The following is a 25,741-nucleotide window of genomic DNA, read 5'->3' as shown; positions in this document are numbered from 1 at the left end:
TCACATTAACAAGGGGAAACAATCTGAAGCAGTCTCATCAGTATGATTTTATCTGAATATAGCATTATTACTATTCATAACCTGATTCAGGCATCATTTTTAAAGCTTTACATTTAGCCGGCATATATAGGATTTCGCAAGTAATCTCCCATCCAGGCATGAACCAGAGCCATACCAGCTTACACTTTAGCAACATGGCTGCATGTGTATAACCTTCAGACAATGCCTGGGGGGTCAGTAATAGTTGCTGTAACCCAAAAGAAGAGAAGAGAAGCCCATCATAGCTATCTCTTGATATATTTATTAAGATCTGGTCAAAAATGAATTGGGGGGGGGGAACAGGAAGGTTTTTGATTGGAAAGCTGCCACATTAATCCAAGAGCTTAAAATCCATGATAACATTGCCTGTCTTTGGGTTGAAGCTTAGAGTGTATGCAACTGCAGAGGGGTTATCAATGGGAGGTTCTGACCCAGTATCTGAACTGAAGAAAAACACAGCCTGTTTGCAGTGGGGAGTCCATTGACAATAGCCCTGCAGAAACAAGCAGAAGACAAATAATCAGCTCTGATAAAAAAAATACAGTATGCTAATTTGTCAAGACCAACAGCAATCACTTTACTTTAGGATATCAGCATGCTGATTCATAACAGAATGTGTTGTTATGATCAATGAAGTCTGAATTCCATACATTCAGGGAACTGCTGCACCAATCTCCACAAGTTGGTGGTCTCATAGGCCTTCAGACTAGGCCACTAGGACTTCTGACATCTGGTGCATAACTTGGTAATGCAAATTGTTTTGCTCTTTGGAATAGAGGAAACAGCAAACTGGGCTGAACTGGAATGCCAATTACTTGATTACCTCCAAGATTTCTAAGTCTGCAGTCCTATATAAATTTACATTGTATTGCACACACAAGGTTTCACTTCTGAGTACATATGCTTGGATCAGACTGTAAGAATTACAACATACACACAGAAGCTACACTTTTAAAAAAAGACTAGTGGGGGAATTTCCCCTATGCTCTGGCTTGGCAGCAAAATCTTGAGCCTAGTGTGTTAACTAAAAATGGAACATAGCCATCCTATAATACCTCTGACAGATGTCATACTACTGAAAGATACAAATGAATTATAGTTTATACATGTTTCCAATGAGGCTTCTAAACTTCAAAAGTGAGTCTATGGTAGTATCCAAGCACACCGTTTCCACTGAAAAATTGTGAATTCAGATTTACAACATTTATAAATGTTGGCAATCAGAAGAAGCCTTCTCTGTGGAGGTGTCTTCCCTATAGAACCATCTCCACCATCACCAAAGTCAGGTGCCAGAATTAATGAGATTTGGAGACCACTTCTGTTCCCAGGCTTTTGCTGTTGTTTGACTCCAGCATATGGTACCATGGCTTAATTTGACCTGGATTGCTCTGGCATTTTTATCGTTTTCTGGATTTTTATTTATTCTTATGGTTTAAAATTATTTAATGTGCTGTACAGCACCTTGAGATGAAATCTGAAAGGCGGTAGAAAAAATATGTAAATAAATAAATTTGCCTAGCATTTCAGAGAAGACAGAAGACTGATTAAGTCCAAAAAATGTCCCAAACCATGAGATAGAAGTGAATCACTCAGATTAACATTCTTCTCCCTCACCCCCCCCCCCCATGGAGCAGAGTGAAGATGAAAGAGAATTAAGCATACTTTTTCATTTGAAACCTGCACAAGCCCTGTGGTAACAGAAATGCTGGGTGTCAGGTGATATTCCATCCACAGAACAGCTCCATGGCTCTTCCCAGTCCTAGAAAGAAAGAAAGCCTCAAGTATTGATTTTCTGCTAACTTTGAAGAACACCAGCACACTGACATACGCACAAATTCTTTTTGAAATATGAATAGTCTCTTTCCTTCTCGGAAGCAGCCTAGGCCAGAGAGATGAAAGAGCATGAATGTTACACCTATGGGAGCCTGAAACTTCCATCAGCTGGCAGATGGATGTAGTAAGCAAGCTAAATTTCTTGCAGGAACCAAAACGATGCGTATAGGACAGTAACTGCAGTAACACATTAAAGACCTGAAGCAGGATCTTTCTGCCCTCTTTCATGCCTATATTAAGTCAAACCATGACATAGCATGAATGAGCCAACATGTGGGCTCCTGGAGAGGAGACTGCAGCCATTTTTCACCTCCCCAGTCATTTTGCTGCTGCAGTGAGTTAATGCTGCAGTGGTTTGGCTTAGTGTGTCACCTGAAGCTGGGCTCATGGTTTAGCTCTTCCAGACAAACTACAAGCTGTAAATCATAGAACAAACCTTAGTTACAAGATAGTAGTTTGTCTGAAAGCTAAACCACAAGCTTGCAATTTCTTCTCCAGGAGCCTGCACGTTTCCACATGCATGCTAAGCCATGGTTTGGCTTAGTATAACTCGTGAAGTGGGACCCAGCTTCTTCTGCAGTCTGTCTTTCATTTTAAGATTCAGACTTTAACGCAAATATCTACTATTTTGGTCTTAGCTTAAATATCTCATGTGTAACTGATGTGATTGACTTGTTTGCTAGCACAAGCTATATGATACAGTCTGAAAAATCTACATCTGATGTTTAAACAGGAATCATGCTAGAGACAAATATTGATCTTTACTGCACAGGATGTTCCAATACTTTACAGCTGGTACAATGATAACACCATAATTTGGTTCAGTGGTAACACCACATACTGTGCGCTGGTTGAGAAAGAAATGATCAGCCAGGGAACAGATGGCTATATTTGGAGACGAGAAATAAACGTCATTATAAATTGATTCAGTCATATGTTGAAATGTAATTTATACATTATTCATTATGAACAGTATGTTATCTCATACATGAAATATGTTAATTATTATTAAGCAAATTATAGAACCACAAAGGTTTTCTTCAGAAAAATGCATTATTAAATGTAAAAGTGATATGTATATGCTGTTGCTCTAAAATCTCAAACACCCATCTGATTTCAGCTCCCAATCTTATACCAAGTTACTTCCCTTGAAATAATGGGGTCTATTTATTATGTTTGTTTATTGCTTTCTAGACCCTGAAATTTCCCCTCCTCCTCCTTTGTCATCCAGTCATGCTGTCCCAATTTTATGGTTGTTTTTCAGAGCACCCACCAATTCCCTGGGATTTTTTTAAATGTTTGGTAAAGCTGAGCGTGCTTGGCATATTGCTAATACTGGCTCAGGCACTAAATTCATGGGGATGTTAAAAAGCATGTGGTTCCAACCAGGCAAGTCAGTGAGGAATAATATCATGGTTTATGGCTATTAAAACACAAAGAGATATCCAGGAGAATTAAGAGGGACATATTCCCCTGTCTGTTTCCATCAAAGATCCGCCAGGGTGACCTGGGCAGTTTCCATCCAAAAACTAGACTGGAACAGATGCTAGTTCTAGCGATATCAAGTGTGTTAATAATGATACTTGACTTTGCATGCACTTAGTGCTTCTAGAGTATTCAATGTGCCTCAGATATCACCTTAGTGCAATCCTTACAATTTCACAAAGTTGGTCAATATTATATTTGTAGATATGAGGTCTAGAGAGAACTAAGGCTACCCAGTGAAGTAATGGCACGATTCTTAGCCATTCTGCTGCACTTTTAGGAACATAGGAAGTTGTTTTATACTGAGTTAGGACATTTGTCCATTTTCTACACTGACAGTGGTTCTCCAGAGTTTCTCACATGGATATTTCCCAGTCCTACCTGGAGGTGCTGGGAATGGAACCTGGGGCATTCTGCATGGAAAAGAAAGAAGACTGAGCTACAGTGGCCACAGTCCTGAACAGGGCTTGCACATTTTCTCTTGGTGATACTCACTTTGTCAGATTTATGATGCCTTCGTTCTTGATAGTGTGTTCTGGCACAGTTTGATGGAAGTCAAATATCAAAATTTTCAGTGGATTGGATATTGATTTGCAAGGGTATTCCCACAGTGGGTGAGGTTCTGCTTCCCTTGACTCCCTGAAGTCCAAGGAGTTCTATGGAAGAAAACAAAAAGGTAAGCATTGAAGTGCTAGAATATTCACAGATAAGGTATTCATTTAAAATATTCAGAGAGCATTGACGTGCTGAGGCAAGATTAAATTTTACCAAGTCAAGACAGTAACATTTATTTCACTTCTAAAGTGAAGAAGAGAGACATTTCACTCATTTACAGAACCAGGAATTCTCTGGTAAGCTATTAGCCCAGCTAAGAACATACCAAGAGTCAAAACAACCAGATGCCAGGTGAAAACTCAGCAGATTCTGCCATTTGGAGTGTATGTCATCATAATGGCCAAATATTCTACAAACTTAGCATTTGTTCTCTAGGATGACATCTGGGCTAGGTAAAGTATTATATTTTATGGATGACAGAGATGGATACTGCAAAGTGCTGGACTAGGCACTAAATGAATGAGCGTGCAGAATCAAACCCACAGCTCTCTCTGTCCAGCACATGCTACAAAATTCTCAGACTGTGTATATGGGAATAAGGCGAGTTTGTTTTTAATTAAATTGATAAATTCTATTCTCTGTAACTACGTTCAAGTCTATTTTCCTTTTTACAACAATCTTTGCTATAGCTTTGCAGCTGCTAGCACAACTCATTAAGCTTGTCATCCCAGACATTTCTAAGTAGTGCTTTCAAATAACTACACATTTTTTGCAATTAAGTTAATTGGTCCTGTGCTTTCGAACAATGAAGGCTGAAGACTTGCAAACATTCATTTTCATCATAAGAAGGATGTGGTATAAAAGTTCTTGTGGGAGTATTCAGTATTTTAAGTAACATCATTGGACCTTTATTTGTCTGCTAGCTTTTGTCTCCTGTGGGATTGCTACTGGAACTGTTTTCTATTGTTTGTGGCTGATTTTATTTAATTGGCCCTCTATTTGTTCTGTTGCTGCATTTTTAGTACTAGGCATTTGTACTATTTTAATGGGGTGTGTATATATGCTTTTTAATTACATTGTTAGATGTAAGGTTTGTATTTTAATGATTTGTATTGGGTTTTAAAATGTTGAATATCACCTCAGGTTCCTTTGAGCAGATAGATGACTCATTAATAATAAGTAAATAAATGAAGAAAAGGTCATGCCTGGAAAGCTACAGATTTCATCAGAGCTGCTCAGATTGTGGGAGGAGGAAGGAGGGGTTGTTATAACAAGCTAACCTGAAGGGGAAAAAATCACCTACTCAGAACTAGGATAAGAAGCTATGGTTAGAATCCAGACTTAGTCATGCTTACAAGAGACACACTTTATTATTTATTTATCTATCTATCTATCTATCTATCTATCTATCATCTATCTATCTATCTATCTACCTATCTATCTATTTATTTATTTCTGAAGATCACAGGGCAGTCTAAAATACAAAAACAAATACATATATAGCATAATAACGAACAAATCCGTCAAAGGCCATAGATTTTTTAATTAGCCAAAGGCAAACCTCCTTTGGGAGCGCATTCCAGAAGTGAAGAGCCAATACGGAAAAGGCCTGCTCTTATGTTGCTACCCTCTGGACCTCTCACAGAGAAGGCACATGAAGAAGGGCCTCAGATGATGATTGGAGGGTCCAGGGTGGTTCATATGGGAAGAAGTGGTCCTGATCCATTTGAAGGATTTATTGGTCAAAACCAGCACTTTGAATTGGGCCCAAACACTAATTGGAAGCCAGTGCAGTCAGGCTGCCAAATAAATGGTACGTCAGCCATGATTTGATCCAATACTACATTTCCTAGCTATTGAAAATGACATAAGAGAAAATTATGTTTAAAGAAACTAAGCTACATTTTATGAAGGAATCAAATCTTATTATCAGAGGATGACCAACTGGCAGGCAATGAACCAGACACAACTCCTGCTTGATTCAGTTTTTGCAACTTGCTATCCCACTTTAGCTGGGCAAGTGTCATGGGCCAAGCCCAGCTTCTGCTCTTGTCAGTGTGTCTCCCATTGCTAAATGAGAGAAAGAGTCAGAGAGCTCTGTGTTATCAGAGACTTTTGGGGTGCCTCCTCATTCCATGTGTGGTGACTTGAGCAATGTTCAGCAGCACCCTCTCATTGAAAGTGCTGGGAAGGGCTGTGCTGTGATGAGAGGGGTGGTTACACTGCCTATGCCTTGTCAGTGTGATTGCCACAAAGCGTGCCTCTCAGCTGGCCAGATCCCCTCTCAGCCCTTAAATGAGAAAACATGCCAAAAACCAACAAAGTGCTGCTGTTTGTTTCATGCCTGCCAGATTCTTTAGCTTAGGGGTGGGCAGAAATGACATTGTGGTTGATGGGGTCTGGCCTCCAAAAATCCTGTCATGAGCCAGAAGACCATTCCTGTACTGTATGTCCCATTTAAAGCACAGGTTGGCTAGAACCACAATTACAAGCAATTTACCTACAACCACATCTCTAATTCAGTTGGCATTTATCCAACACACAGGGAGGATAGTCTAACCTTTATCATCTCATCCATAATATGCACATCAAACCCTTCACAGGTACCACACGGGCTGCGGATTCGCCACAAGTCCTAGGGGGAAAGAAAAGGGGGGGACACAATGTTATTGTTCAGTGTTTTAAAATTAAATTAAATTAAAACATGAGAAATTGGATCAAAACTGTACATTTCATCACTCCCAGGAATATGACAGCTATATTTTGAGAATTAAATTATTTCAAAGAAACAGAATGTCAAACGACCAGAATGTCAAACACACTTATCCACGGTATATTAAAACCACTCCAAAAATAAACTCTAATATATCAAGATAAAAACCACTCAAGGACTAAAGAAAAATATTGCAAACTAATAAAAACCAGATAATTAATTGTACTTTGAGGAACGTGTATTATTAGGAACTGATCATTTCCCCCTTTTCTCTTTTTTCTTGTGTGTCACGTCTTTTTAGAGTGTAAGTCCAAGGAACTATCTTACTACTGATTTTGTAGCTGCAATCTGTAAGACTTTTTGGCTAAATGATGAAGTGCAAGTTTTTTTAAATAAACAAAGCATAGTATTGTAACTAAACCCACCCACACTGCCCTGGGGGCAAAACAGAAACCAGACATAGTTTTGTTACCTTGAATTCCACAATCATCATGTGAAGTGAAGCAGACTGGGGCAGGACAGTCACATCGCTTGTCAGGTGGCTTGCCAGGGCTGTCCGGGCGTACCAGAAATATAAATTGTGCCATGGCAACAAGCTCGTAGAGAAGAAGGGTTCACCAATCAAAAGTGATACCTTGGGGTGGGGGAAAACATACAAGAGGCTCAGATGGGCAACAGGGTGACAGACCACACTTCGTACCATTTGGCAGGCCTTCCAAGTCTGTCATTCTGCATAGGTGGGATTGGCTGCCAGTTGGGTACATGCAATGCAGAATGGTAGCTTCAGTTGCATGGACTCCGTGTGTCAATTCCAGTGAACCTGCAAATTCAGGACCTGGGTTTGCCACTGCCAGCCTGTCAGCCAGCTCTAAGATGATGGTAAAGATTGAACTAAACTCATACCATGACATATTGCCTACGTAATGCATCTATAAATGGTATGGCCCGTAACAGCCGCAATTTCACAGCACTTTGGAGCTTGAGTGAACACAGAAAGCCCTTAACACATTTTTGTAGTAGTAGTAGTAGTATTTTTATTTGTTTAGCTATAAAAGCCATAACAAACACAAAAACTAAACTGCCAGTCAATCTGGAAGAGGTAATTGTATCTTCTCAGTCTTGCCCAACATACTGAGTGGGTTCAGAGATCAAACCATGGTGTAGAGCCACAAAGCTCCTGAATACTTGTTCAAGAAGTGTCAAACCAAGGTTTCCGTTTATGTGTGAACTACCTCACAACTATAAAGGCCAGTAGTGGAGCTACTACTTAACTTTTATATATTGCATACAACTTCAGCGGCCAGCTAATGTGGGAAATACCTCTTGACATGCTTTGTTTGATAAAGCTTATCCTCTCAAAGAGTAAAATGTTTTGGTCGCACAGACGTTTAGTTATCTTACCTTTTTATCTTCAAGATCTGAAGAGATCAACAATTCAGGATGTTTCTCTATTATTTTAATTTTATCTTCTAGATGATTGGCCTTAAAAATCTTTTTTATGAAAAAGAAAAGAAGAAAGGTCTTAGTGTTTTGTTTTTTACTGCTGTCCAAGAATGAAACCTCTTCCTAACTATGTAACGCAAAAACATTCTGAATTGTAAAATGACTTATTTTGGGTAACTAAAATTCTCTACTTTCATAGTGGGCAGGCACTTTTGCCATTACAAAAGAAAACAAAATAAACAGAAGGAGTAATAAACATAAGACAGCAGTTGCATGCAGATATGACTCCAATATTCATTACTTACTTTCTGCATGAGTGAATGAGAAACTGCAGAGCTCTCCAGTGTAAACACCTAGAAGAAGAACAGAATACACTGGCTTAATCAGACCTGCAATTTTGGGTGGAAATTTGGGAAGGAATACCTGTCCCATGAGCAATGAAAGTGATTCACTGGGGAAACTCCTATCCTTGAATGACGCTCTCCCTTCCATTCTGATTGGTGTAACACCCCTTGGTTATGTGTGGTCTGTTGCCCTGCTCCACTTTGCAAGCAGCCAATAAAGACTCAAGAGCAAGACTTACAAAGAACATCAAGAATGTCCTGTATAGCAATTAACTGCTCAAATAAGCAGTGATCTACTTAAGTAATCTCGATAAAATAATTAAATACATAAATATATAAACATGCACAAATACTGCATGGCATGGCCCATTCCATTATATAACTTAGCAGTCAAATGTTCTGCCACTGAGCTATACCTGTCCTGTCCTGTCCCCTTTATAAAGATCTGAGGAATGAGATCATCACCCCACTCTTACTTACCATCCCAGGCCGCCCATCTGCGACCACATTGTTCTTTCTTTTATCAGATCAAAATGATCAGACAACAGCAAAGGTTGCTAGGTTTATCGAGGGTGCAATGAGATTAAGGGCCACTATCTGAACGATAATCTTGGTCATTTGATTGCCCTTTTTACCCACTGTTGTCTTTTTAACTGTATATATTGCTTGTTTTATGTTGCTAAGGCCGTTGGCTAATGCGAATAAATTTTATCTATCTATCTACATAACTTAGCAGGACCTAGGGGATTAAGAATTCTACTCCAGTCAGCTGGATAACAGTTATCATGAGTAACATACTCTGCAAAACTAAATGTATACTGATAGCAGTAACAGGTCTGTACCCAAGGAACTTACAAGCTAAATTTTGCCAGTAATGGATGCAACACAGAGAAGGCTGTTCCAAGAGAAACAAGACTAACAAGGGATGGGCATGGGCAAATGCAAGGCCGCAAATGAGACTGGGTGAAGCAATTTCAGTGCTCAGAAGAGTTATGGAAGACCAAACAAATGCCACAGACAGCTCTTAAGGAAAAGCACTGAAGATAAATAGATATAACATAACATAAAATTTTAAAAAAATGTATAAAGGAATAGAAGAGTCAGTACATATTAAAAATAGCAAACATTTCAATGACTGGGGATGGGGTTGTACCTCTTTTGCTCCAAGATGGTGAGCCAGCACAGGAAGGAGGCTGCCATCACTGATGCTGAGGCAAACACTGTCTGGCTTCAGAACCTTCAGAGCGAAAAGACAAGCTGTCAGCAATTTCCTCCTTTCCAGATGCAAAAGGTCACTGATTAAGGACTGACACATTCGCTTGTTTGAAATTACTAAGCATTGTTGCATCCCAAAGGCTGTCTAAAATCTCCATGTTTCAAGTAGAATTCATGACATTTTAAGGCAAAGGATGCATGTTTTACATTAGAAAGGTAAATACTTGTGAGAGGAATCCCACAAAACATTGTCACTATACATATTTATGGACTCAATTTTTAAATCCACATTCTTTTTCATTTTACACCAAGACATGATCCAGTTAGCCAAGTCAGGTCACGAAGGAAAGTGAAAAACAAAGCAGTTTTTGAAAGAGTACATAGGAACCCAAGAAGAGCCTATTGGATTAGGCCAGTGGCCCATCTATTCCAGCATCCTGTTCTTACAGTGGCCAATAAAATGCCTGTGGGAAACCCTCACGCAAGACCTGAATGTCACAGCATTGGCCCCTCCTGTGGTTTCCAGGAACTGATACTTGAGCAACTGTGGTTTGCAAGAACTGGTAAAAGTAGCCAACAGAAACACACACCTTCAATCTCCATTCAAAGAAACTGGGCAGAAGGCTTCCTGAAGTTCTGGTCTAACAGTCCTCTCTATGCTATTTAAGGATCCCACCATCATATTCTAACATAAAGATAGCCAAAATGGTTCCCTCCACATGTTTTGGACTACAACTCCCATCATCCCTGACCATTGGACATGTTGACTGAGGATGCTACTACTCTTGCCCTAATAGTTGGGAAGGATTAAAAATTGTTTGTAAGGTTTTTACATCCAGTGCTGACAAAATGCTGGTTCTGTGTAATCCATGCCTGGCAAATTATGACCCAGCTTCACAGTCACATTCTCCTCTCCACGCCCTCCACCCACGTTAGTCCATTATACAATTCAGGAAAGGTGCCTTTTAAATTGTCACAGAGATTTATTATGGCATTCACTGGTGTGAGATAAAACCCACTTTGCCAGACATACATACATAAATTCGCTATAACTAAGGCTAAGCAATGGAGCTGTGGAATTTTATCAATGAATCACCATATTTCAGTCATTAGGTGCTGATGAAAAGATAGCACAAAAGACTTAGAAAGAAGATTTACTTCAAGTGCAGAGGACAGGGCAACCAGATGGAACCGAAGGACAAACTTAGCTGACAGGCTTGCTAATCAAATATGCTGTTCAACACTATACTTGCTCTAACTGGAAAACTCAACCTCTAAATTAGGCTTGTATAGTTAAATCTATCTTTTTACAAGTTTGTATCATTAAACAAAAAAATGTTCCCAAGCATCACTTTAAAAATCAAATAATTATAAATGATTTTTTTAAAAAGAAAAACAACCTGCTCCTTGGTTCCTTGTAGATTTTTATTTTATCTGTATTGCTTAGAGAGATTTTAGCAACTCTCATAGCATCTCAAGATAGGCAAGGTCTTAACAGGCATATCTTTAGACTCTACAACAGACACTACAAGAGATTTAAATTCTTAAGTCACAGGTAGGCAACTTGCAGCCCCCAACATCTCCTGCAGTTGCCCCATTATTCTGTCCCATCAGAGTTCCTACCTTCCTGTTCATTTTGTTGTTGCTCATCCTGGCATTTCTACGTAGTTACAGAACAAATGGAAAAGGCAGTATTTTATTGAATAAATATAATCTGATTTTGTTTTTTGTTCGTTTACCAGGTTGTATGGTTTTCCCCAGCTATTTAAAAACAAATTGGTGGACTTCTGCTTTGTTCTCATGTGCATTGCACACTAAAGTCAGAAAGAAATTACTTTCACTTGCTTTCCAGAATGATAGCTGTATTGGTCCATTGCATTAAAAACCATACAGAATTCCCTGCAACGGGAGGTACATCAAGTATCAACAGTGAATAAGCAAAACAGTATGCTGGCTTTGTGACTCACCATCTCTTCTAATAAGCTAAAAAAAGAAACAGGCATGTACACAGCTCTTCACCCAAATTCAGTGAAGTGATGCCTAATGAGCAGAGATTGAGGCAAGAAGATACCATATTGGATTTGGGAAATCTTACTCACTTTCTGCAGAGCCTGTAAATACTGCGCTGTTCGATTCTGATCGTTGAGTTCTCCAAACCGTGGCCTATTCCACAACAGGTGGGCCTGACACCTACACACAGGACTTTCAACTTGGATAGCAGTTGTGGCGTCTTCATTTCTAAAAACATTTGAATGAATGAAACCAACTCATTTCTGTTTGCCCCAGATAATGTTTACATTATAAATGGTTTTTACCAGCTATGCCTGGTACAACACCTATGACCATTCATGGACTGGGAGAGTAACCCTCCCCAACTTACATTCACTGAGAAAACAAACTATCCCAGCCTGACAGTCTTTGTTCAATCCATGAGTATCCCTTTCTGCCTCCTATCTTTAGTTACCTGCCTTTTTGAAGCTTATACCACACAGAGTAGTCATCATGAAAGGCAGTCAGGCCCACACTCTGGCCCTGGCGAACAAGTTCTTCATTTGGAAGGAAATAGACGCACTGCATCCAATGATCTCTCCACTGGAAAGGTTTAAACAAAATGGAAAAGGGGCAGACAATTAGTAATTCAAAATAAAAATGGATTGTGTGGGATAAAAAAACCAAACAGTAAATGGCAATGGGATAATACAGATAACTCCGTTTTCTCAGCCCTACCTGAAAATGCTAGAGATTAAACATGGAACCTCCTGCATGCAAAGCAATTGAGCTACAGCTGTGCATGCTTATGCATTCAACAGAAAGAAACACATGAAATGCTGGCAGGATCCCTGTCTGACAACCAAGTGACATATAGTGCCAAGGATGTGACACAAAGATATACAGGAGAAAGTAAAGGAGTGAAATAAAGAACACAATTTGGGCAAGCTCCAATGCTTGTTCATACCTAAACAACCCCACTCAAGGTTACCTCTGATACCGCTTTAATGCTGGGAACTGCCTGTTTTACAATGTAATCATGAGGAAACATTCACAGCAACATAATCTCTTATTGTTTAAAGGATTCATGGAGATTTAACATCACCCTTCTGCCTTTATTTAATGTTCTGCTGTCACCTTTCACATTCATTTCTATAACCACAATGTCCAAAAACATACCTTTTCTTTAGTGAAATTAGGAATTGCAGAAAGCATATTGCCTACCCTGATGCATTCTATGCTAGAAAAGTCAAAAGAAGATGAGATGGCAAATCCAATGGAATCCTAATCTTACTTAAAGTCACTAACCTGCCGCAATCATAGACCATTGTTTATTTTTGTACAACTCCATGCATGGCAGTAAGTAGCTAGAAAACTGCAAGGGGCCATATACTTAGACGTTATTATCAAGAATTGGACAATTTTAAGAGAACTAGTTTACTTCTGAAAGTTTAGCACAAATCTTTAGAATCTTTATCAGCATTCTCTAAAGGCTGAGCAATAATGAACTAAGGTCAAACTAAGATGCAACAAACAACATGCACAAAAAATTCCAGAAGCATAACTATGCAGACGTTCATGCAGCTGGTGCCTTGGGTAAGTTAGATCACTGGCCTCTAAACATGCTATGTCAGCATACAACACAACATCCACTCATGCCTATCATACTAACAATGCCTGCACAGGGGGTGGTGACCCAAGTCAAATGAGATGCCTGTATGGAATTTCACATGGACTTGGTGTTGTTCCCCTCCCTTGGTGAATGTCCAGAGTCAAATTCGAATTAGGCAAAAAGTGAAAATGGCACATTTTACAGAGCTGGACAAATTAACATCTGCCCACATATATGGTTTTAGTTCAATCTGCCAGCATTAAAATGTTAGGAAGGCAATAGAATTTACAAGAGGTTCAGTACATTACCGGGATATCTTCAGAGGTGGATTGCACCCAATATGGGGCCATCGTACATTTTATTGACCCAGCGGGGTCCATGTCAATATCCCACCAGGACAGGACCACTTGGGCTTTGCCCGACTTTATGGCCTCCAGATGTACTGTGTAGTAGGCAGAGGCTCGGCTTACTGGCTTACTGAAATCTACACTGTGGAAAATAATGAATTGCAATCAGTTCATTTTAAATAGCTACTTATTTTCATTCAGGTTGTTAGACAGAAATAAACATTGTGATTCTAACCACAAACATACACACAGAGCAGAATTGATAAACAATGGAACTGAACAGAGCTCTTCTAAAAATTGTAGAAATTGAAACTGCATCTGACAGTTTTGACCAAGAGCAGCAGCAGTCAGTCATCAATGAAACATCACAATGCATTAAAGTGCTCAGCAACTTCTCACCAACAACTTCATATACCATCAACCATTTGATCTTAGGAGTTTGCTACTTCCCTCTTAAATGTATTTATAATATATATGATACACAGGTGTGTCTGTGTAAGGACAAGTACTTAAACAAACAAACCATCAAGCAAACAAGCTACCAGTTTCCTTCAAGAACAATTCAGAGTGCAAGTTTTAACCTATAAAGCTCTAAATAAGGGGTGGGGAACATATAGTCCTCAAGATGTTGTTGGAGCTCTAACTCATCAACCTCCATTAGCATGACCAGGAAAGATAGTTGCAGTCTAGCAACACTTGGAGGGTCATAGGTTCCCACCCACCCCACTTGCAAAATGGGTATATGAAGGACCTCCTTCTCCCATATTAATCCCATTAGTAAGCTCTTCAAGGAAGGAGACATGGTTTTGAGGGGCCTCATTGGCTGAAATGAGGTGGATACCAGGGCCCACCACCCATTCATTTAGCACTAAATCTGATGGCTTTTAGACCACCAAGCAGAAACATTTGTTTTCCTTGGCCTTTGTGGGTTTCTGGTGTGGCTTTGATTTTACTACTGCTTTGAATTTTCCACAGACTATTTTTTGTTATATTAGTTATTATTTTATGAGGCATTGTTTTAAAATGATGTTTTAAGCTGCCTTGATAATCGAAGATTAAAAGGCAGAGTATCAAAATGGCTTAACCATATAACATAAAAGCAGCACTCACCTGAACATTGTAACAACGTCACTGAGAGGCGTGAAGTCATGCAAGGACACCTGATTCAGTTGGATATCATAGACTGAAGGAGCACCAGGACAGTTTTCCATTTCTGGTGGTGAGACAATAATCTTCTCACTATCTTCTGCTTGAATATGAATGGGAAATAGCTTGTTCCAGGACCACATTCTTTGGGACTCCACTAACTGGGCGTATACTGTTGCCCTGTGAGGCACTGCCTCACATCCTTCCTAATCATTTGAAAACAAAGAGAAAGGAAACTGAGCAAGGTTCATTATATGTCCTTGGAATAAAAGCAAGCTCTGAAATGTGAACTTCTTAGAAAATATATAGGCTGCACATAAAACTCAGATTCTGGGCGTAAATATGAAGTCCACTCTTCAATGCCTTTGAACCTTCTCTTTACGTGCGTTCCTATTTATCTTACAGTCTGATACCATAATGTTTACTTGGAAGGTATTCCTGTTGAGTTCAATGATGCTTGTCCTCAAGTGGACAGAGACTCATATATTTACTATACTTTGCATTTTTGTGCCAAAAATGTGTGAAAGCTTTTTCAAAGTTAGTTGTTTCTTAAGCCATGCGCAACCAACACAGATACAGATTATGACAGGTCTATTATGAATTTTGAAGGTCCTTTTGAATATCTTCAGTGAAAACTAACAGTAACAAAACCAATCAAAAACAAAGAAATGATTGGCTACAATCAATCTGCAAGCTTGCAAGAATAAAATTTCTGTTACATGACACCATCTGTGAACAGCGCTCACTTCCTTACCTGTACAAGACATCTGTGGGCATGCTCATAAGACGGTAAAGCTCCCTCCCCTATCAGTTCGGTATCAAAAAGCTCTGTTATCAGGATGTTTGCACGACACTGCATGTCTCCATCTAGGAAGCATAGCACAAGACAAATAGGAGTATGCTGGTTTCTTTCTTTTCTCTTTCTTTTTCAAAGCAGGCTGCTGTGCTAATGTTAAGTCACCTCAAATAGGAGATAGGGAATGGCCTCAGGACTGCTTCTGTTCTCTTCTATACAGCTGTGACCCTTCTGTTCTTCCTTCTCATCCCCTCCCTTCCTTGAAATCAGAGGAAGCCAACCTCTATTATATGTAAACCACCCCAAAAACATATCTGAAGGATGGCATACAATTTGTTTTAATGAAACAAAGAACTAAATAAAGATATCCTTTGTTCCATGCAACATGAGAATACAGTCCACATTAATCTCACCAGGCCCCACTGTGACTTCAGTGGAGTGCTTGTTGATGATCTTTATCTTGTCGCTAAAGCCGTTTTTCTCCACTATCTTCACAGCTGTATCAGCCATAGGTTTGAAGACCTGCAGTATAATAATCCTTATATTTAGATAGATCTGAAGTAACATTTGAATCAGGTACTTCCTAGGACACAGCACAGAGACACAGCCATTACACTACACCAGCTCTCAAGAACACAACCAAGCTAATGGCACCTACATTCAAGGTACAAACACCACCAGAAAATTACTGTATTGTGTTATGGGAAATACTTACCACAGGATAAACATTTAAGCACATTTAATCCTGCTAAATAGAAGACTTAGTAGGTACTGGGTAGTACCTGTCTGTGGCTTTTCCCAAGGAGATTAAAAATGTGTTTGTTTACATAGTTTGTATCACACACCTTAAACATAAATGTATGTGCCCTGGGCAGATAAGGGAAAAATACAATTGAAAACTACTACTAAGTTAAATTAAGCATACAAACTAGCACAACAAATGAAAACAACCAACTGCTGTTTTATATTAAGAATCCCTGCCTATATTTTATCATCTTGCATAAAAGATCTAATCACTTAGGCTTCAATCCTATACACATAACTCAATGCTGTTTATGTCTGAGCAGCCATGCATAGGATTACTCCATTAGTGCCCAGTTTCAGATCCAATACATACAAAAGTTGGATGGGATTTTTAACTGGTCTAGGCAACAGAAAGAAACTGGGTTTCTAATAAGAGCCAAGAGTCTGCTCTTTGGCAAAGACTGAGAAATCTAACTTTGCCTTCTCAAAAGCACAGATGAGACCTCCAATGAAGCACATACCTCCTGGCAATGTTAAAATGTGTACCTAATTAAGGCATGAACCCTGGCAAAACAAGACTGCCTTCCACCTCCAAAACTGCCAGAAATGAACTGCTCCTTGCCAAAATGTAAATATGAAATGAAAGTTGAGGGGGGAAACAGATGGCTACACACCACCAGTGACCAAAAAGTCTGCTTTCATGAGTCAATGCTTTTTCAAAAGCAAAAAACAAACCCAAATTAAAATTAAAGCACTAAAATTCATTTCACTATTACTCTGATTAAATATCTAACATTAAAACTTTCCTAAGACACCATACAGTGATCCAGACCTACTCATGCTTAGAATAGCCCCATCAAAATCAATGGGATGAATTAATCATGGATAGTTTAAGCATCGATATTAAGCAGAGCTAGTCTGGATTAAGCTCAGAGATCCCTTGGTTGCTTTGCCCCATTTTCAAGGAGTGGGGAATACAAAGTAGACTGAAATGCACCATCCAAAGTGAAGTTTCTTGAACACTGTGCTTTACTAGCAACGATAAGGACAACAAACACTAAATATTAATGCAACGTTTCAGGAACAAAAGAGAGCCATAAGGAAAGTACAGATGGCTGTAGAATAAACACACAGACCAAAGCAATATTAGTCCCTATCACATATAATTTTGTTTACAAATCTGTTTTAAGGATCTGCCTCCTGTATAACTGATTTATATCTGGTACGAGGGACAGGGGAACAATAATACCTACCTCAACAGCATAGCAGAAATCTGCCCCGGCTGTAGCTGCCATCATAGACAAGAGTCCGGTACCAGTCCCAATGTCTAGGACAATGGCTCTGTCTCCTCTTTCCTTCACTCTGTCCACTGCAGCACGAATACCCTGAAAATACTTTGCATTCTGTGTAAAAATACAAACCTGACAGTTACTTCAACAAGACCAATGTTTGTTTAAATGTGAGACACATGCCCTCCAAGGTGGGTTAAAAGGCATTATCTTTTCTGTGGATGATCAATATGCAGAGCCATAAGATTTTGTTTGCAGTACACGTATTAGAAGCCTGATAAATTCCGTATGATCTCCATGATAAATGTCTGAAAACATTAAAGGGAGGGAAAGCTAAAGCTAAATACTATTCACAAGAATGCAGCCCCAGCACTTTAAGAACAACTGATATTCCCATTACTCTCTTTCCCAATCCTCTTTAAGTATTTCATTCTAAATAAAACTTTTAAACCCTCTAAATATTGGAATACACAGCTGCAGAGGCTTGGGATGCTTTGCTTTGCATTGCTTTAAGTGAAATGGTTAGTTTGCCTACGATTTTTCATCCTTTTCCTGCCAACTCTTTTCAAACAGAGACACCTAGGAATTTGCAAGTGTTTAAAGCCCGATACAGATGGACAAAATTCCCTTCAGGAAGTGATTTCTGACAGGCCTTTTTGATCCCTGACATCTTTTTTTTTTAAATGTCACCTTCTTAAAAAATTAATTAAAGGAACAGCTACCCAAAAAAGCTAGTGAGATAATAAACACATCTCTTAGCTTTGTCAAGATTTAATTTTGAAACAGTTCATTTTAAAAAAAACACTTTTGAGAATCACTGGGGGCTTCTTTAGAAGAATATTTAATCGTGCCATCTGAAAAGGAATTTTATTGAAGAAGAAAGCAGGGTACATGAATATCGCAGAAGCCCTTGATAAGCAGATGAAATGTTCACAGAGGGTTCATTATCAAAATGCACTCATGACTAGACAGAATCCAAAGGAAATTTAATCAACTAACTAATGCATTTTAAAGTAATCTATGCTTTGTTTCTCCAAATTTAGCACTAAAACTTCACGTCATTCTATTAAAATCAAATTAAAATAAAAGTGTTAGTCAAAATAAAGTGTTGAACCACTGACTGTTTTCTACAAGAGTCTAGTCATCTTGCTCAATTATCCATCAAACAAATAACCTCGAAAAGCCAACCTCAAAGCATTTGTTTTTTACACTTGCAACAACAGTACACAGCTGAATGTCTCTCTTTAAAATTCTATGCTGTCTTAAAGCAGCAACTTATACAAACAGGAAACGCCTTGATCTCATATTCATGATGGTAAGAAAATAGGAACTGTTGGCAAGATTGATCTCAAGGGGCTATCACAGAAGTAATATAAAATGCAGCTGAAAGACCACAAACTCATTAAAAATAAAAGTGTTGTAAGTTTTCCCTTAAATAGTTTTGGACCCACCAGGAATATGTCACCAGAAAAGGGAGAAAGACCCTGTGGCTGTGACACTGAAGTCGCTTCCTTGAGAAAGGACTTCTGGGAAGAGATGGGTTGCACCGCACAGCAGTTGGCAAGAATGTGTTCGCTAATAGTCTCACAAACCTGATCAGGAGAGCTTTAAACTAAATCCTGAGGGGGAGAGAGATAATGCTACAGAAAACAGGGGAACACCTGGTAACAGGAATAATAGCTTCACATGAAACTGAGGCGGTGCTACAAAAACCTGATAAAGGGGCAAGAAACTGCAAGAAGGAAGCAGTTGGAGGGAATGACTCATGGTTTCAGTTGTGTCTATACTAATGCACAGAGTATGGGAAACAAGCAAGACAACAACTTCAAGTTACAAGAAAGAAAATTCCAACTACACTCACGGGAAAATGTGGTGTTATCTCTTAATCAAATGAAATTTTAACATGTGGCATGATAAAAGTCTGTAATTTTGTCAGGACAAGTTTTTTGTTGTTTACTGTTTTAACAATTGTTTTCTCAAAAATTATATTCTGTACCATGAAAATAAATAAAAACATTATTTTAAAAAAGAAGAATGTTCTGATAGTAAGAGCTGCTCAACAGTGGAATGAAATGCCTCAGAAAGTGTTGGACTCTCCTTCATTGGAGGTTTTTAAGCAGAGGTTGGATGGCCCATCTGTCATGGATGTTTTAGTTGAGAATCCTGCATTGCAATGGGTTGGACGGGATGACCCTCAGGGTCCCTTCCAACTCTACAATTCTATCATTCTATGGTACTATAAGCCAGTGGAACAAAGTCAAGGTAAGGGAAGCTAATGAGGCAACTTTCAGAATCCCAACAATCAACTTTTAAAAAAAGAAAACAACAATTACTTACTCTGTCTTTGTCATTCAGCATGTCTGCATAACATGACCTGTAAGAGAGTTCAGATTACAGATCAAAAACAGTTCAGACAAACAGGACCAGTGTTACTATTAAAATATGCAACCAGCAAAGTGCTGTACAACTGAGGATGCTTTCTCCTTCTGTAGGCTTGACAAATGGTGAGTCATCCCTTTAAAAGTTATTACCAGCTATTTACAAGATGAACCTTAACTGCAGGAAACTAAAGGATGAAAGCCTATGGAAACTTACTTTGGAGTAAGTTCCCTTGTGCTGCGTGGGATGTACTGCTGAGTACAAAGGCATAGGGCTAAGGTGTAAGATCCATGCTGTGTTAGGGTTGTTGCTATATACCACTAGGATTTTGTTCAGTTTTTCCCCACTTGAACTGCATACAGTTAAAGTCCAAGACAACAAGGCTGTAGCTTCTGAAGGAGAGTCAGGAGATAGCCATAGAGTATAACACATGGGATCCTGCAACAAGCTCAGATTAAATGTGCACTTTTTGTTTTCTTCAGTTCTAGACTATCAATCCTATTTTAAAAGGAATGAAGGATCAATACCTTTATTTTAGAACCAACCGAAAAAATAAATCACAGAGTAGTGAGCTATTTTCTGAGTTTTGAAGAACTTTTATCAGAACTTAAGAAATGCCCTGCTGACTTGGACTAAAGTCTTATCTAGTCCTGCATTCAGTTCACAGATGGGATGACCAGATGCTTATAGGGCACCACACGAAAGACACAAGTGCTATTGCACTCTCCTGCTCATGATCCCCAACCAACTGTATTCAGAGACATACTGCCTCAGATATTCATGATGATACTCTGACACAACTACCATGACTAGTAGCCATTAACAGTCTCATCCTCCCATGATTTAAAACAAAAAGGTATGCATGCATGAGAAAGAAAGGTAGGGGGGATGTTCCTTGTCACATGTCATAGTCTTAAAATAGTAATTTAAGAAGCTCTTCAAAGACTGGGACTTCCGGGTTGGCGCCATCGCCGAATGGCGGACTCCCTCCGAGCTCCGGAGGGAGCCTGCTCGGCAGGGGCTGGGTCCTACCGCACCGGCGATGCGGGGACCCTTAAAAACCACGGCCACGGAGGCCGTGGACATGGAGACTCGGCTGGCACCGCTAGCGCCCTCCCGACTCGTGAAGGAGCCTTTTTAAAGGCTACGGATCGGGTGCCGGGGAGAAGCGTGGTGCTTTGAGTCCTCTGCTATCCCTGCCGAGCGCAGCCGCATGCCATCCGGCGGAGAGCGCTGACTTCTTCCATTGAAAATTCGGACTTCTTAACAACAACCCGTGAGTAATTTGGAAACCGGGTTCAAAAGGAGAAAAAAAAGAATTTTTTTTCGGATTGGACACGAGCGGGGGGGGATCCAAAAAGGAAGTCAGTCAGTCCCCCTACTGTAAACCTTCCAAAACAAGGACGGGGAAACCAAGGTCCAAAAAGATTTGTATTGCTGATAAAAACTAAGAATTCCACGATGGGGAACTATAAGAACTGTGCTGGAGGAAGAATTGAGGGAGAAGAAACGTAACCCCCCCCCCCCCCGGGAACCGGGGTGATTGAAGAGAGAGCCTGGTGAAAAGAGTCGGAGATTTTGACAGCTGTCAAAGTAGCTGTCAAAGTCGGAAAGCAGAGAGGATTTTATTATGAGAACTTTGCTGGTTAAATTTGTTACAATTTGCTATAACTCGTTAAAACTTGGATACAAAATGGCGAAAACATGGATAACAATCGGACTTTTGGACTAGAGAAAACAAAGTTACAACAATCCCCCTAGAGGAGTTTCGGGACATTACAAAGATGGTCGTAAGTGGAAAAATACCATTGGAATTTTACAGGACTGGTTATCTTCTGGGAAAGCTGCAAAACGGAAATAATATTTTGTCTACAGGGTGTTCAGCTAAAGGAGACAATAGAATTTTCTATTGAAGAAAGGAAGGGACTGAACGCAAGTTTTTGTTCCTGAATAACAATAATCCCTGCAGAGTTACTAAGCTTCTGAATTAGAACGTTTCAGCAGCGGAACAAGAGGAAATTGGACTACAATTTGGAAAGAACAATGGGGGGAGTTTTATTAAAGATCTGAAGTTAAGTGTTTTAAAAAATAACTATAAAAAGAAAAAGCCAGCAAGGAGTTGGGGGAAATAGGTGATTTATGGACTTTAAGAATTCCAGGCGGATAACATGGTTTGGTGGTCAGGGGGAAATTAAACCGGGGACAGGGGGGGGAGAACTAAAATCCAAAGGCTTGTTAACTTCTTTTTTTTGAACTGGCTCTTTTTCATCTATTATACTTTTTATTTCTTATTTCTGATATTTCTATTGTGTGGGGTGTCCTTATCATTAAAAAAAGGGAAATTGTGGAATGAAAATGGGGTGGGCCCTGGGAGAGAACTTTTGTCTTCTATTAAGGGTATTGATGAGGAGTGTATAAATTTTAAATTCGAATAATGGTCTAAACAAATTAAGTTTCAATTAGAACTGAGAGCTTGTGGAGCCAACAATATGAAAGGGGAATATGGTAGGGGTGGGGGAAGGGGGGAGTCCCGGAAAGTGGATGTATGAAAATAAGGCTTTGAATGTACTTTAATCCTTACTTTCTGTATTTTTGAAAACCTTAATAAATATCATTTAAAAAAAAAAAAAAAGAAGCTCTTCAAAGACTAAGTAGATTAGAATGTGACGAGTGCCAAAGGTCATAGGTTGCACGAAAGGATGCTGGCACAAAGAACCAATCAGCACTTCCTCCTTGGAAATATAAAAGTTATTTGAATCCATCTTTAGCACTGTGTTGAACTCAAGAGTTCCTTGTTAAACAAACAAAAACTTTATGATGTTATTAGATACCTTTTTTCACTCTTTCATTCAAGTTTCATTTTCATCACAGTTTTTTATCAGTTTTTTATTCCCACCCCCCCCAAGATCTCAGGTAGCACACATATCCCCACTGCCAGTCTCACAACGATCTGGTAAACATGCTAGGCTGAGCCCAACGCCAACCAGTATGCTTATGTGGCTGCACATTGATTTGAATCCAGGACTCATCAGGTCTAAATCCAACATGTTGAGTACACACTGGCCTGTCACAATAATGCATGAAATAAAAGCCAACTCCCACTATACCTTGCAATTTCCTGATGATAATCATAGTTCTCATCTTCCTCCAACCACTCCACCGCTCCAGTGGTTGGATTGGCTCTTCCACAAAAAACCTTCATTCTTGCCCTGGTTTGTTGTTTTGAGGAACGCTTTTATTCAGATGATCTCTAGCTTTTGATTCATTATCAGAAAACTACGGCAAAAAGAAAGAAGTTACCATTTAGAAGGAGATAAATTATTTTTAGGTGTTGTTTTATTGATATTATTATTTGCTGTTGAGTTGCTGCTGCTATGGCTTTGTGGTGCAAATTAGAGTATTGCTTTGTATAATTGCTTATCTATTAATTGTTAGCCATCCTGAGCTCCAGATTAAAAAAAATAGCAAGATATAAGAATCTTGAATGCATAAAATAAATGCTGTGGTTAACAAAACTAAGCCTTGAATGCTTCTGCCATAGGAATTTGCCATGTGCCCTCATAATGCATTACATGAAGTTTAGTGGCTGCTTTTGTAAAGCAGTATGCATGTGTATGTTGGAAGTGAATGGCACTCCAGACTGCCATGTAAAAATGATGCTGTTTTAATGCAGAAGTATGTAATGGTGACCAAGCTATTCCTGTGTAGATAAGGCAAACAGGTGAGACCTGAACCAAGCACCTTACTTCAATCAATCAATTCCTGCTATCTTAGTCAGCTCCTAGTTGTAACTCCTAGTCAGGACTAGAATCTGGTATGTTGTACCTTCTCCAAGTTTAGACACATAACCGTTGGTCTTTCGGACAGTTTCTTAGTCTTGTCCCAGAGGGGAGGACGAAGTGAGAATTCTTTGTAGGGTGGAGAAGGAAAGGACATAGGACTTAATCTGATTTATTCATTTTGCTTCCACACATTTTATTTACTAGTTCCTACTTCTACCACTACTGAAACATATTAACGCACAATGTTACAAATATTTACCATTATTGTAAAAATACATTCCAGGGGGAATCAGTTGCAGCAAAAGAGCTTAAGGTACTAAAAAACTCTTTTGTTGTAAAATTAAGATACACTATTGTCACATACTGTAAACAATCTAATATGCAATACCAAATACAACAGTCTTAGACTTGAAATTAGGAAGACCCAGGCTCACTGTGTGACCCTGGTGCAATTGTCCTCTCTTAGTCTAACCTACTTCACAGGGTTCTTGTGGGGATACAACTAGTGAAGGTGAGGAGAACATGTTATGTGGATCCCAAGCTTCTTGGAAGGGTGGGATGAAAACGTAATCTCTTCAGAACTCTAGACCTCGCGGCCCACAACACTCTCAAACTGTTACTAAAGTGGCAACATGTTTCCAACACAAAACGTAAGAATGTAAGAAGAGCCTGCAAGGATCAGACCAATGGCCCATCTGGTTTCACAGTGCCCAACCAGATGCCTGTGGGAAACTTTCAAGCAGGACCCGAGCACAAGAGCACTCCTGCTTCACATGGTTTCCAGCCACTGGTATTCAGAAGCATTGCTGCCTCCAACTGTGAAGGCAGAGCTGAGCCATCATGGCTAGGAGCCATTGATAGCCCTCTCCTCCATAAATGTGTCCAGTCCTCTTTGAAAGGTATCCAGGTTAGTGAACTTCACCGCTTTCTGCGGGAGAAACTCCATAGTTTTGCTAAGTGCTGTATGAAGCAGCAACTCCTTTTATCCGTCTCGAATGTTCCAATATCCAGTTTCACTGGATGTCCGAAGGATGTTAGACGGAAAGACTCTGCATCTGCACATTAAATCCTTGCCCTTATGTTCTCTTTTTGGAGGGAGGGAGGCTGGCTTAATTCCCTGGGGTAAAACTCTGCATATCCTCATGACCATTTCAGTCTTAGGTTCTTTTTGGGGGGAGAGGGGGAGAGATAAAGAGGATGGCTTCTTTCCCAGTGGGGAACTCTGCACATGCTCCTGGATCCTTTTGTCTGAATAACTACCAGCTATGAACTACAGGTACTAGCCCAAGTTTGCTTTCTCTCCCACCTTCCTTCCTTCAATTCTTCTTCCTTCCAATCGTTCACGTATCTCAGATTGCTAGTCCGAGAGCAAGGGCTGATCTCTGGAAGGGGCTCTGGGAGCCCGCCTTAGTGTTTGTTTGTTTTTTTGGGGGGGCGACGCTTTTAAATGAATAAATGAGAATGAACTCTAGACATGCTCAGGAGCCCCCTTGGCCAGGACTTCTGCGCAGGAATGCACAAGAGCTTCCTAATCAGGACAGAGTGCGCTGCTGAGCCTCCTACGCTCTACTTGAGGGTCGTCAGCTCGAAATTCCCCCCGCAAAAATCAGTCAAGCCTTCCCACCCGCTTCTAACGGTCACTCCAATACCTCACCTTGCCTCCGCCTGTCAGTCAACGCTCGTCCCACGCGCTAGGCGCCGCCATCTTCCCAGGATGCAACGCGCTCAAAACGGGAAATAGCGGGGGGGGGGGAGGACCCCACCATTACTATTTACCTCTGCTTTCACCGCACACCATAGAGAGAAACAGTAAACAATTTAAACACTTCCGGTTGCTATTAGATGCCTCCGTGTGCAGGGCAAGATGGCAGCAGAAAGCTAAATGGAATACTGTACAGAATAAATAAATAAATATCCCTCATTTTCTAAAAAGCTCAAGAACTGCAGCGAAAAAGAATATAACAAGTACAGTGGAAATATAATCAATCGATATGCATGAAAAAGAACCCTTTTTATGGAGAAACGGATTC

The 25,741-nt window shown here is 39.8% G+C and overlaps 1 protein-coding gene across 4 annotated transcripts; it reads right to left on the bottom strand.

Moving 5' to 3' along the window:
- Positions 1-281: 281 nt before the first annotated feature.
- On the bottom strand, positions 282-25,516 carry PRMT7 (protein arginine methyltransferase 7). Of its 4 annotated transcripts, none has more exons than XM_081015844.1 (18): positions 25,366-25,516; positions 23,037-23,205; positions 19,888-19,924; positions 17,515-17,664; positions 15,931-16,039; positions 15,476-15,588; positions 14,686-14,927; positions 13,537-13,717; positions 12,092-12,219; positions 11,727-11,865; positions 9,566-9,649; positions 8,374-8,421; positions 8,027-8,116; positions 7,098-7,259; positions 6,473-6,547; positions 3,853-4,013; positions 1,702-1,798; positions 282-532 (listed from the first exon to the last, which is right to left on the bottom strand). In XM_081015844.1, exons 2-18 carry the CDS (start codon positions 23,129-23,131, stop codon positions 371-373), a joined length of 2,073 nt encoding a protein of 690 aa, XP_080871970.1. In that variant the 5' UTR covers positions 23,132-23,205; positions 25,366-25,516; the 3' UTR covers positions 282-370. The 4 variants fall into 4 exon arrangements, with proteins under 4 accessions (XP_080871970.1, XP_080871971.1, XP_080871973.1 ...); XM_081015845.1 differs by lacking the exon at positions 25,366-25,516 and adding an exon at positions 25,018-25,317; XM_081015847.1 differs by lacking the exon at positions 25,366-25,516 and adding an exon at positions 24,188-24,562.
- Positions 25,517-25,741: the final 225 nt, after the last annotated feature.

This window comes from Podarcis pityusensis (genome assembly GCF_964106645.2).
Source record: "Podarcis pityusensis genome assembly, chromosome: 8".
Lineage (NCBI taxonomy): Eukaryota > Metazoa > Chordata > Lepidosauria > Squamata > Lacertidae > Podarcis > Podarcis pityusensis.
Note: the sequence above shows the minus strand (reverse complement) of the source record. Positions and strands in the feature narration are given on the sequence as shown.